At 39.6% G+C, this 21,056-nt stretch overlaps 1 protein-coding gene across 4 annotated transcripts in view; it reads left to right on the plus strand.

Moving 5' to 3' along the window:
* fgd6 (FYVE, RhoGEF and PH domain containing 6) overlaps nucleotides 1-21,056 on the plus strand; it is a 140,813-nt gene that overhangs the window by 70,828 nt on the left and 48,929 nt on the right. For all 4 annotated transcript variants that reach the window (XR_006315036.1, XM_043713308.1, XM_043713310.1 and 1 more), the window contains 4 exons: nucleotides 9,545-9,613; nucleotides 11,712-11,795; nucleotides 12,139-12,218; nucleotides 17,215-17,314. Coding sequence is in view for 3 of the 4 variants with exons in the window: in XM_043713308.1 (XP_043569243.1) it covers nucleotides 9,545-9,613; nucleotides 11,712-11,795; nucleotides 12,139-12,218; nucleotides 17,215-17,314 (333 nt within the window). In the remaining variant the exon portion in view is untranslated. The remainder of the gene's footprint in view (nucleotides 1-9,544; nucleotides 9,614-11,711; nucleotides 11,796-12,138; nucleotides 12,219-17,214; nucleotides 17,315-21,056) is intronic.

The following is a 21,056-nucleotide window of genomic DNA, read 5'->3' on the forward strand; positions in this document are numbered from 1 at the left end:
GGGACAACACTACTATCATAGGGCAAGCCAGACAGAGAACAGCCAGGGAATTCCTAGAGGCATGGCATTCATCCACAAACTCCATCAACAAACATATCGACCTGGACCCAATATACCAACCACTACAGCGGACAGCTGAAACTGACAACTGGAAGCGGCAGGGACAGACCACTATAAACACCGGAGGAAACATCAAAGAAGCGCTTTGCAGGAGGCTCCCAAGCACTGATGATGTCGCCTAGCCAGGGGACGAAACGTTTGCAACAAAAACTTCCAGCTCGGCGAACAGAACCACAGCAACGAGCACCCGAGCTACGAATCTTCGCACAAACTTTGATCTTTCATTTATTTTTCTTGTATATCTAGGCCCAAACCCTTTTAATAATCTGGCTATTCTTATTTTGTGCTGCTGGCTCAAGCATAGTAAAATTGATAAATGCAGTCGCTGCAACATTGTAATGCTGACGCAAAGATTTACTCTCGTAAGACATTGATCTAGTAAGAGGTATATCTGTTAAAATGAAATACACTGTTCTAAATTTTTAAGTTTTATATATTTACAGAGTTAAAAATCACACAACACAAGGTTATAGTCAACAGGTTTGTTTGGAAGTACAAACTTTTGTAGCACTGCTCCTTCATCAGGTGGTGAGTGGGGCAGGATCATTGGACACAGAATTTACAGTAAAAGATCAAAGTGTCATACAACTGATGTGATGTATTGAACAAACCTAGATTGTTGTTAAGTCTTAATCACTTAGAATGGGTTGCAGCTTTCGATTCAGTTGTATGACACTTTGATCTTTTACTATAAATTCTATGTCTTATGATCCTGCCCCACTATCTACCTGAAGAAGGAGCAGCGCTCTGAAAACTTCTACTTCCATATTAACCTTTTGGACTATAACCTGGTGTTGTGTGATTTTTAATTTTGTTCACCTCAGTCCAACACTGGCACCTCCACATCATATATTTATAAGTTAGTATAGAAAGGAAGACAGAACAGAAAGGAGGGCTTTAAATTCGTGGGACACTGGGACCTGCACAGGATAGATGGGTTGCACCCCAACAGAAATTTGACCATTGTCCTTGTAAGGTGTTATGGTTGTAGGGGATGGTTTAAACAAATTAAGTAGCAGGATCGGAACCATATTTCAACATTAGAAAGAGAAAACAAATGGCACAAAGAAATGAGAGAGTCAGATTGCACTTGGGAATAAGATCAAAATTAGGTTTGCAATGCATGTACGTGCAGTCCTCCTATAATACAGTAGTTGCTTTCCTGTGTGACTCGGTGTTGCAGAAAATCACGCAATAAAAGTAATGGGGCCTATAGGAAAAACAGGATTGGTGACTCCATTTTAGCGAACCTGGCCATTTCTGATCAGTAACAAAAATGCCAAGTTTTACAAGCAAAATTTCCCAATGTATTGTTGTATTCCCAGTTTCTTGCAGAGTGGAGTTTATCCACAACCCACTCTGTGCCATTAAGCATCTTGAAACTTCTGGAAGGTTTTTTTTGGTGCGAGTAAAATTTTTTTTTGAGGAGGTGGCTAAAGGGCTGGGATGCTGTGAACAGCTGGAGGTTTTGATGGGTCTTGGGTTTCAGAGAGGATGAGGGGCTGAGACTCTCAGATCCACCCAACCCAATCCCCACACCACCTGCTTTCAAACAGTGATTGGGTGAACTTGGATCAGGCATAACTTAGGGATGGGTGGTGTGGGGAGTGATGAGGTTTGCCAGTGGTCTGCCCTTTGTTTCACACCTCCCCCTTTCCACACACATACATCCTCTCTTGTAAAGTCACCATATGTCGAAGCTTCAGATAGCCAGCAACTGAACCTCTGCTTACAAAATGCCCTGCTTACTCTCCAACATTCAGTGGAAATTGCTGTATTTGCACCCTCTTTTGTTCCCTATCTATCTATTTCTCTCTTCCTGTTCCTTGGCCCCAACCCCCAACTCTGTGCATGATCCCAGTAAGCACTCCAGCAAAATATTCCAATGTTCGCTTCCCCAACTCAGTTGCAGATAGAAGCAAAACAAAGTACACACACACAGACAATAACCTGTTGCAATAGATGCACCAGCAGAATAAATCACAGCCAGCTGGTAATACAGGGGATGGAATCATAAAACAGCGAACGGGAGTTCACTTTATTAAAACAAAGTCTGCAATTCACAAATTGTTGATTTATGCATGAAACAAAGGGTTTGGCTGAGGCACTAAATGAAATCTTTGCATGTGTCTTTACCAAGGAAGATGATGTTGATGGAGGTAGTGAGACAATAAAAGTTGATAAAGAGAAGGTATGAGAAAAGCTGCCTGTATTTCAAAGTTGGTAAGCCACTAGGATGACATTAGATGCATCTGAAGATGCTGAGGCAAGTAAAGACGAAAGCTCTGGAGGCTCTGGCCATTATTTTCCAATCATCATTTGATATGGAGTGATGTCAGAGAACAAGAAACTTGTAAATGTTATGAAACTTGTAAACTGTTTAAAGTAAGGTGCAATAATCACTATAATTGTAGGCCAACCAGTTTAGCTTCAGCTATGGGAAAGTATTTAGAAACTAAATCCTAAACCAAGTTAATCGTCTCTTGGACAAATTGGATATGAAAGCTAGGACGGGATATATAAAGGGAAACTCAGATACAACTATTGAGTTTTCTGATGAAGTAAGGGTTGTTAAGCCGAGAGCAGTTGACGTCATTAGATTAGATTAGATTAGATTAGATTACAGTGTGGAAACAGGCCCTTCGGCCCAACAAGTCCACACCGACCCGCCGAAGCGAAACCCACCCATACCCCTACATTTACCCCTTACCTAGCACTACGGGCAATTTAGTATGGCCAATTCACCTGACCCTGCACATCTTTGTGATGTGGGAGGAAACCGGAGCACCCGGAGGAAACCCACGCAGACACGGGGAGAACGTGCAAACTCCACACAGTCAGTCGCCTGAGGCGGGAATTGAACCCGGGTCTCTGGCGCTGTGAGGCAGCAGTGCTAACCACTGTGCCACCGTGCCACCGTCATGCACATGGATTTTAAAGAACATTTGGTGAAGTGTTGCCAGTATAATTAAAACCTGTGGAGTGAAAAGTACAATGGCAGCATGGATACAATGTTGGCTGAGTGACCAGGATTTCAGCGCACAAGGTACAATTTCAAAATTTGCAAATGACACAAAATTTAGAAATATTATGAACTTTGTGAATTATGAGAACAATAATAAACTTCAAGAGCATAGAGACAGGATGGTGCACTGGGCATATGTGTGACGATGAAACTGATTATGGGAAAGTGTGATGTGATACACTTGGTTAACAAAAACAAGGAACAGCAGTATAATTTAAAGGGTACAATTTTAAAGAGGATAGAGGATGTATGAGCAGAAGGAACTTAGGTTATATGTGCACAAAGCATTGAAGGTGGCAGGGCAGATTTGGAAAGCATTTATCAAAGCATAAAAATCAAGGCAATCTATACAAAAGCAAGGAAGTTAATGTAACTTCTTTCTAAAATGAAGTCCAGCATCAGCTACAGTATTGTCTACAATTATGGATACAACAGTTTCAGAATATATTTGAGGGAGTGTAATAAAGAATTATGCAAAAGGTTCCAGAAATGAGAAACCCTTTGGCACAAGGGTTCATAACCAAAAGTCATTGAGTTCTTGTAATTGGAAAAAATGCCAGAGATTATAAGGAAAAACATTTTTACACAGTAGTTCAGATTGGGAATACACTGCATGAGCATGTAATGGGTACAGATTCAATCATGACTTTCGAAAGGAAATCAATTAAACACCTGAAGATAAAAGATTTGCAGGGCTACAGGGAAAAGACAGAGCAGTGGGGCTAGATGAATAGCTCTGAAAGAGATCTAACATGGTCACAAAGAGCTGAATAGTTTCCTTCAATATTGTAACCATTCCATAGTTCTGTAATTCAATAAGAAAAGGGTGGCATACTTAGTGTTAACACTTAGCACTGATAATAATCTCTGCTATTGCTTGTTGTGATAATGCATCACTGAACATAGAAAGGGATAGGACAGGTAAGACAGACGTCGATACTTCGGCAATGGACCTGTGTGGATTTCAGGTGCAGTGGCAGCGAGGTTAAAAGGAGCACAATGAGCGGAGAGGTCCCAGGAACAGATAAGTTTGGCCTCACAGGAGTCCCGGGAGGTAACTGGGTGTTTCTCCTGGCTCTTTTAACTGAGTACTGATTTAAGTTAAAACCTTGAGTACAGCTTACACCTTCCAATAGGTAATTAATATCTTCAAAATTAAATTTGATTCTTTTGACAGAGTTAGGGGGTTTCTGGTTGTTTGACATTGTATCTTAGAATTTGCTCGTCGTTATTTAAGTAGGTGTAAGGTTACAAAAAAGTACATTTTATTTAGTCAAGGTGCCTCTGGGGATCTCAGGTCTGTGACGTGTACATTCTGCACTATGTGGGAAGTTGTAGATACTCCTGATGGTCTAGATGGCTGTACGTGCAGGAGGTGCTTCTGGGTGGAGTAACTCTAGCTCTGGGTTTTGGGACTCGAGTACCAAATACAATAAAGCCGAGATGTTTGTGGATAGCAAGTTTTTGGATGTGGTCATCCTGCAACTTATGAGGGCATGAATAGGGAAATAGACAAGGTCTTTTCCTGCGGTCGGGGGGAGTCCAGAGGTAGACGGCATAGGTTTAAGTTGAGAGGGGAAAGATTTAAAAGGGACATGGGGGAAACTTCTTCTCACAGATGGTACTGTGTGAATGGAATTAAGTACCAAAGGAAATGATGGAGGTTGGTACAATTACAACATTGAAAAGGCATCTGGATGGGTATATGAACAGGAAGGGTTTAGAGGGACATGGGACAAATGTTGGCAAATGGGACTATATTTATCTAGGATATCTAGCCGGCACGGATGAGTTGGCCTGAAGGATATTGTGCTGTACATCTCTATGACTCTAAGTTCAGGAAAAGAAGATTGGGCAACCGTCAGACAGAATGTAGTGATTAGGCAGCAAACTTCCCTCTGATTACATTTTCTGCTGCGCGGACCTCTAGATCCATGCATGGCAGCAGCTTCCAAAGCCAGGTGTTCGTGTTGGAATGACCTCTATACATCTATTTGTGTGCATGGAACATCCAAGAAGTTATACAGCCATGTAGTTTAGAGGGAACTTGCCAAGCAATTAGTGATGGAATCCCCTCAGTCTATCTCATTCACAAAGCATTTTACAGCCTTGGAAAATAACAAGAGTGACAGTTCCTCTGTGCATGCCAGCCAGCCAGTTCCAAAGTGCTATGTGTTCAGCTGCACAGGCTTGAGCAGGGTAGTAGTGGTAGAGGATTCATTAGCAAGGGGAGTAGACAAGCATTTCCATGACCATAGACTTCACAATGGTACATTGCCTCCTGGGTGCTAGGGTCAAGGGTTTCACATTCTGAAGGACAAGGGTGAACAGCTAGAGGTTGCAATCCATAGCAAGCAGTAATTAGTTGTATGCCACAGAAACCAATGCTGGGGCCACAATTATTCACAATATATGTTAATGACTTGAATGAGGAAAGTGAATTAACCATGGCCAAGTTTGCAGTTAACACAGAAATAGGTGGGAAAGCAGAATAGTGAGAATGACAGAAAGGTTTTGCAGAGGATTATCAACCGGTTAAGCGAGTGAACAAAAACTTGGTAGATTGAATGTAATGTGGGGAAATGTGAGATTATGCATTTCGGCACAACAAACAAAGCTGAATATTGTTTGAATGGAGAAAGACTGCAGAAGACTACAGGACACAGGAATTTGGGAGCCGTCATTCATGAATCACAAAAAGCTAGCATCCGAATTCAGCTGATAATAGGGAATGCAAATGGAATGTTAGCCTTTATTTCAAAAGGAATGGATCTTAAAAATAGGGAGGCTAAAATTATACAAGGCACTGGTTAGACAACAGTTAGAGTATTGTGAACATTTTTGGGACCTTTATCTAATGAAAAATGTACTGGTTTTGGAGGCAGTCCAGAGAGGGTTCATTACACTGATATCAGGTTGTAGGTACTGTCTTATATAGAGAGATTGAGTAGATTGGGCCTTTACTCATTGGGGTTTAGAAGAGTGAGAGGCAACCTGACTGAAATATACAAGATTCTTTGGGGACCTGACTGGATAGATGTAGAAAGTTTGTTTCGCTTTGTGGGAGAGCTTAGGCTCAGGGGGCATAATCTCAGTATAAGAGGTTGCATGTTTAAAACAGAGATCAGTAATTTCTCCTCAGAGAGCAGTGAATCTGGGCAATTCTTCCCTGTAGAGATCCGTTTTGCTGGATCATTAAGTGAGATCAAAAGACTTTTAGTCAGTAAGGGAATCGAGGGTAGTCTAGAAACAGCTGGAAAGAGGACTTGAAGATGATCAAATAGACCACGATCTCACTGAATGGAGGAGCAGACTGGATGTGCTAAATGACCTACTTCTGCTCCTACTTCTTACAGCCTTGTGTTGGGACCATGGCACATGAGGAAAGAGAAATGAGGTCCTGCAGATAACCTTAGGGAGTGACCCCTGGGAAATTGAAAAGTATAACTTCAAAGACTGGATTAGCCCTGATGCCATGCAGTAGTGAATATAGGAATAGAAAGAGTACTGCGTAGCTGGAGGGAGAGTGCAGGAGGGAACACTTAAGAGTCCTCAGGCATTGGGGCCATTCATGGAGGACCTATACAAGTTGGACCTGTTACATATGAACAAGAACAGGGCCATCTTTGTCACATGGAATTTTGCTGTTGCTGTTAGGTGGATTTAAACTAGATTGGTAGGGGAATGAGATCTTTGCAAGTACTTTAGAGGAGTGAGAAGCTGAGATGGAATTAATCTGGAAGGCAGAGGAAACATAGCCTAGATAAGAATGAAGTGAATTTAGCAAGGAAAAATAATGCACAGAGCCTGAGGATAAGGCAGATGAGTTGAGGGTGCAGATAATCTTGTGAGGTTATGTCATAGCTATGACTGAGAGCTGTAAGACGGATTTGCTGCTCAACATTCCTGGTTATAATATATTCAGACAAGATAGAGAAATAGAAGAGCGGTCACAATATTGATTGAGGAATTAATTCTTATTCTGAGGAGAGATGACATCTTGGAAGGATCATCGAATTAAGATATATGGGTAGAAACAAAAAACACAGAAGGGGCAAATACACTGTTGAATACATGCTATAGGCCCCTAAATAATCAAGGAGAGAGACAGACAATCATTAATGTTATCAAATATCAGAGAACTGTAAAGATAATAAGGTAGTCATGGTTACATATTTTAAGCATCTAAATATTAATAGGCAAGGTTTAGTGTGTAAAGTAGGAAGGGTCTTAAATTGCAACCAGGATAATGTTCTTACGGCATAGCTCAAAAAGTAGTTCTGGACTTAATATTTGGAAATTAGCTCAGATAAGTGGATGGGGCAGGGGAGCATTTGAAGATAGTGACCATAATTCAGATTTAGGATAGTTATGGAAAAGGATAATGATGAGAGAGGAATAAAAGTTCAAAACTGGGGAAAGGCTATTTTCATTAAGATGGATACAGTTTGGCCAAAGTGGACTGGGATCAGATACTTGCAGATAAAACTATGTCATAGTAACAACAGGCATTGAAAGAAGAAAAAAACGAAAGTGTACAGGGCAAACACATTCCACAAAGACAAAAAGTGTGACCAAGACTGAGGAACTCTGTCAAGAGGGATAAATCATAAGATGGAGAAGTAAGCTGCACAAGACCATTGAGTCTCCTCAACCATACAATGAGATTGTGGCTGATCTGCTAATCTTCAACACTTTCCTGCTTTCTCCCCATAACTCTTGAATCCCTTACTGATTACAGTTAGGACTAAGAAGAAAAAAGAGAAGTTTGTGACAAGTACAGAGGGCTCACTTTGGCACAGTCTCTGATTGGGGAATAGAAGTGCAGGGATAACTTAAAAAGGGAAGTAGGATAGCTAACAGAGTACATGAGAAAGAATTGGTGGGTAGCATAATGGAAAATCTGGATGGGTTTTTATAGTATATAAAGGACAGAGAATAACTAGGGAAAGAGTAGGGCCCATTAGGGACCACTGAGGCAATCTATGTGTTGGTTCAATTCTCAAGAAATACTGTGTTAGTCTTCACCATGGAAAAGGACATGCTGGACATCAGGATACCAGGATGGACACTGTAAAATATTAAAAGAAATTAGTTAAACAGAGAGGATATACTTGTGCAATCTTAAAAAGTGAATAAATCTACAAGCTTGGATGAGAAGCATCCTAGGCTACCAGGGAGGCAAAGTAGGAGGTATCATGGCACTGCCAGCAATGTTCAAATCCTCTTTGTCCAAAGATGAGGTGCCAGAGGTGCTGGAGGCCTGCTAACATAGTCTCATTATTAAAAAGGTGAGGTATGGATAGACCAAGAAATTGCAGCTAGTCAATCTAACATCAGTGATTGGAAAGGTATTAGGACTACCTAATTCTCAAGGACTAAATATATTTGCGTTTGGAGAGACAAAGATTAATTGGGGATGATCAGCACGGCTGTAAAGGAAGGTTGTGTTTGATAAATTTGAGCAAATGTTTGAAATGAGAAGCATGAGTGTTGATGAGGGTAATGTATTTGATAGTCAACATGACTTTAATAAAGATTTTGATAAGATCCTTTATGGCAGACTGATTTTAAAAAGTAAAGGTTTGTGGGATCCAAAGCAAAATAGAATATTGGATCCAAAATTAGTCAAGAGACAGGAGGCAGAGGGCTATGGTACAGAGATGTTTCTGTGATTGGAAGTTTCCAGTGGAGTTCTGCAGTACCCTTGCTATTTGGTATTTTAATGATTTAAAGTTAAATGTAAGTGGTGCAGACACGATGGGCAGAAGGACCTCTTCTGTGCTGTATGAGTATGTAATGGGTATGATCAAGAAGTTTACAGATGATTTGAAAATTGTTATGGTGCTAGAAAGGCTTTGGAGGATAGCTGTAAACCACAGGAACATATCAACGGACTGGTCAAGGGCAGTGACAAATGGAATACACCCCGAAACAGTGTAAGGTAATGCAGTTGGGAAAGGATGACAAGGCAAGTATTTAAATCATGGGTGGTAAGACCCTGGAAAGTACTGAAGATTAGAGGAACCCTGATGTTTTCTATTCACAGATCCCTGGAGATGCAGGCTAGGTAGATAAGGTGGTTAGGAAGGCGTATGGGATGTGGGATTTATTATGGCCTTTATTAGCTGAGTGAGAGAATTAGCAGAAAAATTACGTTGGACTAGTACAAAACCGTGGTTAGGCCATAATTGGAGTACTGCTTTAAGTTTTGGTTACCACATTATAGAAAGGATGTCATTGCAACAGAGAGAGTGCAGAGGAGATTTACCAGGAAGTCTGGTTTGAATGGTCTGAGCTATGAGGTAAGTTTGAATAGTGCATTGTTTCCAAAGAAATCTGTCATGTCTGCTTAATTCAGTAACTAATAGCATTATCATGTTGTTTCTCTCTGACTAGGTTTTTTTGAAGGAAGGCACTTTGATGAAGCTGTCTAGAAAGGTTATGCAGCCCCGAATGTTTTTTTTGGTATGTAATTTTGTCTTTAAATCCTCTACATCTAACCCACTTAGAAGCTAAGATCATTTTTCCTACATGTTTTGTGCTTTATATAATTTGTAATTTTGTTAGATGTTGTTGCAATCCAATAAACACGATAATTTGCTTAAATTCGGATGCCTGTAATTTTGTTAGATGTTGTTGCAATCCAATAAACACGATAATTTGCTTAAATTCTGATGCCTGTAAGTGAGAGAAATTTTCTCAAATGAACTCATTTAATTTCTTGAAGATTTAAGACTATGATACTGGGAATAAAGTATACAAAGCTACTAGGAAAGAGCAGACAGATGGAATTAATTGGATAGTTCCACCGGAGAGCTGGCATTGAGCTAGTCTTTTGTGCTGTCAGTGTAGTACTAAGATACTAGTTAGTATCTAATGACATTTCTTTCAGGAATTTCCAGTGTGCAATTGTATTTGTCACACTCTGTACTAATCTATCCATAATTAATCATAGTCCACAAGGGATGTTGGAATTCCTCTAAACCCCCTCCAGTTTTGCTTTGACATGGCCTTTGCTGATGATTCATCTTCTGTTGTCACCAAGGCCAGACTTTCATTCTGAATGTTAAAGTGATCATATTTTCTTAATTTCTGTTTCTTTACTTCAGCTGAAAGCCCATCATGTGTTGGGACTTCAGTTTTCTTGTTGACAAAGTCAATAATTTTCAATCTCTCTCATATAGCGCAAACTTCATATCATCGATTTTGAACATTGCTTTTTCAAATGCAGGCCAACATTGAATGCTCTCCATGACTGAAAACAACAAATGCTGGAGATCACAGTGGGTCAGACAGTATCCATGGAGAGAGAGCAAGCTAACTCTGATGAAGAGTCATCTAGACTCAAAATGTTAGCTTGCTCTCTCTCCATGGATGCTATCTGACCGTTGTGATCTCCAGCATTTGTTGTTTTCAGTACAAATTGCAACATCTACAGTAATTTTCATCTACATTTTGTTGAATGGTGTCCATGTCTCAATGTGCACTCTGTGTTGGGAAGTTTTAAACAGACAGATGTTAGTGTCAGTTAAAAGCTGAGTACCATTGTTCTGGGTGGTTTCTGATATCATTTTTGAGTTAATTGCAAAACCTACTAACCAGGCTCTGCACAATGTCAATTTTCATTTACCTCCCCCACTTAATAGTGAATACAAAAGGCACAACAAATCTATCTAGCCAATTACTACTGTGTAAGTCTACTCTCAAACAACAGCAAAGTAGTGGAGGGTGTCATTGACATGGATATCAACTGTTAATCAGAGACAGAACTGGACCAGCCTAGAAATACTGTGATTCAAGTGTCTGTTAATTCTGCGCTGAATAACTCACCTCCTGACTCCTCAAATTTGACTACTATCCATCTACAAGGTGTATTGGAGTACTCCCCCCTTGACTTGGTCAGTACAATTCCTACAAGACTAAAGAAGCCTGATAGTATTCAGAACAAAGCAGTGTGCTTGATTGGCATCCCAGCCATCACATTACGCATTTACTTACTCCCCCGCCAACACACAGGAGCAGCAGTATGTACAAAATGAAAAATGCACTGCTGTAATTTATTCAAGGTCCCTCAACAGCACTTTCCAAACCCACTGCCTAGAAGGACAGGGCAGCAGATCCACCACTTCCAAATTCCCCTCCATCCTGACTTGGAACTATATCACCATTCCTTAAGTGTTACTGGGTTAAAATGCAAGAACTCCCTTCATAAGCACAATATGGGCATATCTACACCACAACAACTGAAATGTTTCAAGAAAGTAGCTCATGACCATCTATTTGAGGGCAGTTAAAAATGAACAATAAATGCATGTCAAAATAGAAACGCTCATATCCTGTGAAAGAATAAAACAAAAGTCATGTGTACAATTGTCTAACCTTGAATCAACGCTTACGATTGTTGAAATTTACAGCTCATCATACAAACAGTATGGCACATGATCATTTGTGTGTTGAACTATTTGGTTTGCGAACTAACTAAACCATTATGAAGAAAAGTTTAAGTTTTGACCCTGATTATTGCTTTGAATTCACATTTAGGTTATAATGTTTTCCTTTATAGCTAAATGATGTGTTATTGTACACTACACCAGTACAATCTGGAATGTTCAAGCTGAACAATATGCTTTCTCTAGCAGGTATGAAGGTAAGTGATTTTTGATTCTCCTTATCATTCTTTTAAGATAAATTGTTAAAGTAACATAATTTTATCATTTTATGGAAAATGTTCCACACCAAGTAAATAAAGTGTGGACACTTCTAAGGTACTTTGAGCAATAAATGCATTGAAAAACGATACCAACTGCCTCCTATACAGTTGCCTGTTTTCTGGTTGAACCAGTATTCAGCAGGCAATTAAGAATAATTTCATTAACTATAGAGTGTTGCTGTGACTTTAATTCAATTAATAATACCTTTCCAGATAAAATGAAGGTGAATGCTTTCTGTTGACCTGTTTAAATGTATGAAACATATTGTCTATCCTGTAGGTCAGTAAGCCGTCTCAAGAAGCCTATCAAAATGAACTGAACATAGAGAGTGTTGAACGATCTTTCATTCTTTCAGCAAGGTAATGGCTCATCAGCAGGACTGAGTTAAATAGATATAACATCGCTAATACAATGTCAAGATTTGCAATATCTGTTTATAGAAAAGTGACTGTTGATAGTTAGGGGACTTAGAGGGCAGGTACCTCAGCCTTTGTAGTTGTCCAACAAGTTGGAGGTTCTTTCAACTTGTCTAGATGAGAATGAGGGCTGCAAAAGGATTAAGTTAACTGACTATATCACTGAGGTACAGGAGGCTTCTCGAGAAGGGGGAATAAGAAGGACTGGTAGTAGTGGGAGGATCGGGTCTATCCTCTGAAGCAAAGAGTGTGAGATCAGATGACTGTGTTGTCTACCCAGTACCAGATTTCAGGCTGGAGAGCAACTTGGAGGGGTGTATCCAATAATTATGGTCTGTGTAGCTTTCAATGACATAGGCAGATCGACTGAGGAGGTCCTGTGTAGTCAGTATGAGGAGCTTGGCGCAATATTAGGAAACAGAACCTCAAAGGTCTTCGCCATAATACCTGCACCATTAACAGAACTGGGTTCTGATGAAGAGTCACTGGATTCAAAACATTAACTCTACTTTCTTCCCACAGATGCTGCCAGAACTGCTGACAATTGCCAACAATGTCTGTGTTTGATGCATAACAAGAGAAATAGGGAGAATTTTAAACTAAATTATGGAGACAAGGTCTCAAATTTGAGAAGATGTGACAAATCTAAGAATAGAGTTAAGGCTAAAGAGAATATTATTAATAAGTGAAATGATAAATAGATTTGACAGGAATAGATTGAGAGTATGAATCTAAGAGTCAACCAACAGGTAAGAGTTGAATTTACAAAATGTTTAAAAAGATAAAACTGAATGATCAATCTGAATGCATACAGCATTTGGAACAAAATGGATGACCTGGAGTGCAAAAAAAACAAGTATGATCTGGTAATCATGAGAGACATGCACCATGCAATATGACAATGATTGGGACTGAATCAGGACTAGACTAGGTATTGTGCAATGAGGCAAAATATTACAATCTATTATAAATAATATCAAAACTGAGCATTTGGGAAAAAAATGGTAAAATTGGACAGATTCAACATGGATTTATAAAATGGAAATCATCTTTGACAGACTTGTTCAAGATTTTTTATGGATGTGACTTGTAGTGTAGACAAAGGAGAACCAAAGAATGTGGTTTATTTAGACTTTCATAAGGCTTTTGATAAGGTTCCACATAGGAGTTGGCAAATAAAATTAGCGCATGTAATTAAGGGAAATTTACTAGTTTAGATCGAGAACTAGTGAGTAGACAGAAAGCAGAGAGTAGGAATAAACAAATAATTGTCAGGATGGCAGGCACTTATTAGTAGAGTACAGCAAGTGGCAGCACAACTGTTCACAATCCAACTAAATGATCTGGATCTGGAGACCAACTATAATATTTTCAAATTTGTTGATGGCACCAAACTAAGAGAAAATGTAACTTTTCAGGACGCTTGAAGAGGACTTGGATGGGCTAGAACTGTGATAGATGGACTATAGTGTGAATGCGTGTGAAGCAATTCACTTTGGTTGGGGAAAAAAAACAAAGGCATGGAATTCCTTAAATGTGAGAGGCTAATTAATGTGGGTGTCCAAAGGGACCTGAGTCTCTCTGTGCATGAATCACTGAATGCATGCAGGTTCAGCAAGCATTTAGAAAGGTTCCATTTCAAGAGGATTTGAGAACAGAAGTAAAGATGTCTTGCTTCAATTGTATAGAATCTTGGTGAACTACAGAGAAGTTACAGCACAGAAAAAGGCTGTCAATCATGTTTGCGCCGGCTGAATAAACTAGCCAAAAAATGTATTCTCACTTAACAGCACTTGGTCTGTATCTAGTAATTTCATTGTAGTCTTCATACACAGATTTCAATGAAGTAATGAGATTACTGAACCGAAGCCTATTATACCATTATGTTTACTTTGATACTTTATGAAGAGGTTGTGATGGTTATTCTAGAGAAGATGTTTTGAAGTACTGGGGTCGACAACAGAACTGATGGCTAAACTGTGAGCTTGGGCAAACTTGAGTTGCTAATTTAGTCTCCCTTTCTTGACAGCAGGACTGTTGATAAACATAAATCTGGACACTGCAAGGAAAGATGAGGTGCTGAGAATCATGGCTCCTGCAAAGTTCTCATTCAATATTACATGATAATAGGAACAATGATTACAAGTCCATTATTACTCCATAGTAAAGTGATTACAGCACCAATGAAACTCCCTATTGCACTGTTTATTAAGGGTATTGAGTTTATTTCTATGTTGTCTTTTCTCTCAGCTGAAAGGGTAGGCATTCTCCTTAGCATCCTGTGCCTTGCATCTCCTCAATATGAGGAGAAGCAACATCAATTCATATTATGAAATTACTCCTTTCCTTCTGAAAACAAAAATAACAAATAATATGTTAGAATTTTCCTGAATGATTGTGTATAGTTTGAACATTGTTACACTTCATTGTTACCTCCATAGCTTGGCTGAAGGATTTTTTCAAATTCTTTATTTTGGAAAGACTGAATAAAGTTGATGGCTTATTGTTTTTGCTTTAAATCTATGCCTAACATTGTACGCGCGTTATAATTGCCGATGGCAAACTCAATCAGTTGCACAACAACTTGACTCTAACCTCAACTGCTTGGAGTACTATTAAAAAATTAGTTCCTGTTGCCTCTAAACAAACCCTTATGTCAATGGCCTGATAAATTTCCTTGATCCTTACCGAGGCATTTTTTATTAATGCAGCCCTTTCCAACTATCTTTAGTTTGTCGCATCAGGATGTCTGCAGTATGCTGATATCTCTCAGCAGGAAACTAGGATACAATTGTTTTTATTTCTTATGGTAGTGGCATGATTGACGTTAAACTTTTAGGTCTGGAACTAAAAACAGTGCAGAAATAATCAAGTAGAAAGGAAAACCTGGAGGCAGTACTTTATGATGGAAGAGTTTGTCCATTTTTTTGAGACAGAATATATGTACTTAAGTGCTAATTTATTGCTAATTGAGAGTTCTTTGAATGGAGTCATGCCAGTAATGTAGCAGATGGAGAAAATCCCTATGTATCTGAAACAGAAGCTGAGAGGTGTTGCATCTTGATAAGTGAAACCAGGGCAGGCCTTGCACAGTTAATGTTGGGGCCCTGTGGAATGAAGTTGAACAGAGACACCGAGGGGTGCAGGTATATAGTTCCTTGAAAATGGCATCACAGATAGACAGGGTGATGAAGAAGGCGATTAACATGCTTGCCTTCATCGGTCAGAGCATTGAGTACTGGAGTTGGGATGTCATATTACGGCTGTACAAAATTTTGGTAAGGCCATGTTTGGAGTACCACATCCAGTTCATGTCATCCTGCTACAGGAAGGATGTTATTAAACTGGAAAGAGTGCAAAAAACATTTACAAGGATGTTACCAAGACTGGAAAGTTTGAGTTATAAGGAGAGGCTGTATAGGCAGGGACTTCTTTCCCTGGATTACAGAAAGTTGAGGGGTGATGTTATGGAGGTTTGTAAAATCATGAGGGGCATAGTTAAGGTGAATTGCCAAGTTCCCCCAGTGTAGGTGAGTCAGAAACGATAGGGCATACTTTTGAAGTGAGAGGGGAAAGGTTTAAAAGGGAACTGAGGGGCAACTTTTTCACACAATGGGTGGTACGTGTAGAGATTGTAATGAGGTCAGCCAGATGGATCTCATAGATATGAGTTCCCTGATTAAGACTGTTAATCTGGTCCAATCAAGGAGTCCTGGTTGATGGATAAAAACAGGAGTGTCAGACATTCTGACGCTCTGAGGGAGCTGGGTCAATGTTGAGGACTTTCCACTTGTTAATAAAGGGTGACTTGGTGACAGGAGACCGGCCTCTGTTGAGTTATTTCAGTGCATATATGGAACAAGCTGCTGGAGGAAGTGGTAGATGATGGTACAATTGCAACATCGAAAAGACATTTGGACAGGTACTTGGATAGGAAAGATTTAGAAGGGTGTGGCCCAAATGCAGACAAGTTGAACTAGTTTAGATTAGATTACCTACAGAGTGGAAACAGGCCCTTTGGCCCAACAAGTCCACACCAGCCCTCTGAAGAGAAACCCACCCCCCCAATATTTACCTCTGGCTAATCCACCTAGCACTACGGCAATTTAGGATGGCCAATTCACCTAACCTGCACATCTTTGGACTGTGGGAGGAAACCGGAGCACCCAGAGGAAACCCACGCAGACACGGGGAGAATGTGCACACTCCACACTGCCAGTTGCCCGAGGCAGGAATTGAACACAGGTCCCTGGCACTATGAGGCAGCAGTGCTAACCACTGAGCCACCATGCTAGTTTAGTTTAAGAGACTTGGTTGGCATGGATGAGTTGGGCTGAAGAGCCTGTTTCCATGGTGCTGACTCTGACTTTATTAGGCAGTTAAGATGTGTGGGGTTTTGTAAGCTTAGGAAATTCTAGGATCATTATTGGGCTGCCTGAAGATTAAGCCCTATAGGATGACAGTCTTGGTGCAGATGCCAGTGGAGTGGCCTCGTAAAGAAGCCACTATCTGTGTTGGTTTTGATTTTTTCTGTAAGAAGTGGTAGTACACCCCTTTCTTGTTTGAATGTTCTCTGTAGCAATAGAGTAAAATTGTTAATTCATTTTTCTGCTGATTCTGCATCTTAGAATTAAAACTAATGGATTTATATGTTTGAATACAGTAGCACTTTCCTTTGGAAAAAAAACAAACAAATTGGGCTACTTCACAACTCCAAGTACAGCTGCATTTAGTTATATAGGGGTGAAGGTTTTATACCCTCAACTTCCAATGAGAGTTAAGGAAATCTTTATGACCTAAGCATTGGAATCAATGAAAAATAAAACATTCATAAAAGCGTCAAAGCATTAGGTCCCTGTATTACAGATGCTTTGCCAGTTTGGTTTAAAGAGTGTTTGTCGACATTAATTCTGAACTTTGAACTCTTCTCTCGATACAGTTCAGCAGCAGAAAGAGATGAATGGTTAGAAGCCATTTCCAAAGCCATTGAGGACTACACAAAAAAAAGGATAACATTCACTGGAAGTAAAAGCCTTGAGGTATGATAATCATACAGTTCTTTGAAGTTTTTCAGCAAATAGATTAAACAACATGCAACAACGTGAGATACTTTGGTTCTGGTTTGTTTTGCTATCTCCCCTCTCCATTCTTAATATACTTAAGATTTTACTAGAAAATATGTTGTGAACAAACTATATCTGCTTTGTGCAATACGGAAGCTGTTTTGAATTAATTTTCATTGGAGTACATCAATGTTGGTAGGCCTGTGTGGATATGGTGAGTCTACTGAGAATTTAATGAATCTTTGCTGTTATGCAGATGGACTTCATAAAATCAATGCCAGTTCAAAGGATTTTATGGTTATTAATAGACCAATCAATTACAGCTTGAGAAAAGTGGAATCCGTGTCAAGATAAAAAGCAATGCTAAAATAAACATCTACAGAATTTCAAGAAACAAATTAACTGGTACAGATCAGGCAGCCTCTCCTTTTCAACAAATATCTTTGTTTGAAATATATTCAAAAAAAAACAAATTCAGACTAATAGACTGACTCAATTTGTCTGTTTAACCCTTTCATGATGTGCTTTTCAAAGGAGTTGAGTGGGCTAGATTCAACAGCCTGCAGTTGTTACTTTAAATTGATCTTTTGGTGATCAAACTAAAGTTGCCTGTTGACTTAATTTACCTTAAGGTGCATGATGATTTTTATTAGTTGTCCTCTCAAATTACAAAAGTGCAAAATCCCAAATAGGTTTATTGTACAATCAGTCTCATTTCAGTTCGTAGTAAGTACTAACTTGCCTATGCGAGATAACTAACTTATGAACAATGTTCTGATGATTTCAAGACACACAACACACACCCTCCCCCTCCCCCTCACAACATGAGCACAGCTGGTCTGAGTGGTCAATCATCATTGTTATGAAGACTCATCCCACCCTAGTAATGCTCTCCTACAGCCTCTTCTGGCTGGCAGAAGATACAGGAGCTTCAACACATGCACCAGCATGTTCAAGAACAGCTTCTTCCCTGTCTTTATTAGACTGATAATGCACTCTCTAACATCAAATTATGCTGATTTTGTTAATGTTGATCTTGCATCACGTTTGTCCTGTGCGTTCTAACCTGTATGCCTTACTCTGTCCAAGTTTTTGCTTCTCATTGCTTACTATGATCTGCCTGTACTGCTCGCAACAGAGCTTTTCTCTGTACTTGGGTTTACATGACAACAAATCAAATCAAATTAGTAGGATGTGATGACAAACTGTTCAGAAGTGAAAGAGCTACATTATTCAACACCTCACCTTCTAGTTCTTGCTCATCAAAGTTAGATCAGGATTGGTGTTTTGATGTTAGCTCGAAAGATATTTAAATCTGTGTATAGAATTTCAGATTTTAAAATGAAATTCAAGTTTTCCATTTTGACATTAATTGTAATAAATTTGTAGTATGAGAGGAATTGAGCAGTTAAAATAATAATTATTTGAATTTTTCTGTGTTCCCAACGTATGTGCCATTAAAAATAGCCATCAGGAGCTGTTTGAGCATGTGCAGAGAAGCCCAGAAGATGGTTCTGCTGCATCAAGGATCTGAGCTGCCAATATATGCCTGTATGGTTAATGTCACATGATCAAAATGAGCAAAGATTCTAGTTTAGTGCATACTATCAATGGGAAATTTGAGGGTTTGATGTAAAATGAGTGAGTCGGAGATATAGATTCAGGCCGTGCAGTCACAAAAATATCCTGCCTGTATTTGCATTTGAATGATAGAACACCAACTGCTATTGAGTAGCTGGTGAAAATTAATTTCATATTCTGGAGGACCAAAACCTTCATGATCAGATTATTTAACATTGCCATTGATGCTTAGTAACATTTATGTCCTAATGTGTACCAGCAATGCTGTCTTTACTAGGATTAACACAGTGGCTCAGTGGTTAGCACTGCTACCTCACAGCGCCAGGGACCCAGGTTTAATTCCCACCTCGGGCAACTGTCTGTATGGAGTTTGCACATTCTCCCCGTGTCTGCGTGGGTTTCCTCCGGGTGCAGGTTAGGTGAATTGACCATGCTAAATTGCCCGTAGTGTTAGGTGGATTAGTCAGGGGTAAATATAGGGGGGGTGAGTTTCTCTTTGGAGGGTCGGTGTGGACTTGTTGGGCCGAAGGGCCTATTTCTACTCTGTAGGTAACCTAATCTAATCTAAACTGCTGGTCCATCACTTTGTAATGATATAGCCCTACTCTGATGTAGCCCTGTGCTCTTTTCTGCGCATTTGTGCACATTGCTCCACCTTGTGGTGATGTTGGCTTTAAACACAGCCAAATTCTTTTAGCAGGCTTCTGAAAATAAGTAACATTTGATTGAGCAGACCAACAGCTTCCTTATAAAAGTCTAGAGTATAAGTGTAAATGTTTTCCTACAAGCCGTACTTCTTGAAGTGTGTTGAGTATAATGCTAATTGTTTGTATAGTTGTCTTTTGTTTAATAATCATTTTGCTAATTTTTTTCAAAATCTGAGCTATTGATTTCTGCTGAGCTTCTACATCCTTCTCAAAAAATCAACATTGAGAACTCAGAGGCAAAAGTGAGGACTGCAGATGCTGGAAATCAGAGTCTAGATTAGAGTGGTGCTGGAAAAGCACAGCAGGTCAGGCAGCATCCGAGGAGCAGGAAAATCAACGTTTCGGGCAAAAGCCCTTCATCCGTCGATTTTCTGACTCCTCAGATGCTGCCTGACCTGCTGTACTTTTCCAGCACCACTCTAACCTAGATTGAGAACTCAGAGTTCAGTGACCATATTTCAATGTTACACATACTACATTGACTCAACAGATGTACACAAGGTTTATAATCCACACAAACATCCTCCCATGCACTTTCTCTACACATCCTACTGCTGTTTTCTTCTAGACCCTCCTCTCTTATCTCTCTTTTGAATCTTCACTTAAAATGTGTTGATGGTATCTACTTTATCAGATTTAATCAAACTTGATAGAGAATCTTGTGCAAATACTTTGTTTCTTTTGATATGTTTAGAAAGGACTCTGATACCTATTGGGGTACAATTCATGGGTGGTAGTAGATAGTTTACTCGTTCCTCAACTAATTGCCCATTCTTCATTTGAATGATGAGTTAGCATTATTATCCATGAGAGCAATCATAGACGGTCCAATCCTGTCGTCAGCTGAAACCCATATATATACATTTGCAAAAATGTCATTTCCACCTTTTAGATGGAATTCCACACTTTGACGTGGTTTGTGACCACCGTGACCCCCTTTCAATAATGCATTGCTGCAGGTATCCTTTGTTTAGACAATATTCATTTTAACATGTTTATTGCATATGCTCAGTGTTTTTAATAAACCGATTTGCTGCTTTCCTCACCTAAACCTTCACTCGTAGGACATCAAGGTGTCAGAAGAGGGACTTGGCGAGTGGGAGGGTTGGGAGAGAGAAGTAATAAATGGGTGGTACAGATGAGGAGCAGCACGCATGTGCAAAGTAAAAAGAGTTTCCTAAATTTTATTTATCAGGAGTTCTTGAGTTAAGAACAAAGAAAATTACAGGCCTTTTGGCCCTCCAAGTCTGCACCAATCAAGATCCTCTATCTAAACCTGTCACCTATTTTCTAAGGATCAGTATCCCTCTGCTCCCTAACCATTCATGTATCTGTCCAGATACATCTTAAATGACACTATTGTGCCCACCTCTACCACTCTGCTGGCAATGTGTTCCAGGCACCCACCATCCTCTATGTAAAGAACTTTC

The sequence above is a fragment of the Chiloscyllium plagiosum genome, chromosome 23, assembly GCF_004010195.1.
Source record: "Chiloscyllium plagiosum isolate BGI_BamShark_2017 chromosome 23, ASM401019v2, whole genome shotgun sequence".
NCBI lineage: Eukaryota > Metazoa > Chordata > Chondrichthyes > Orectolobiformes > Hemiscylliidae > Chiloscyllium > Chiloscyllium plagiosum.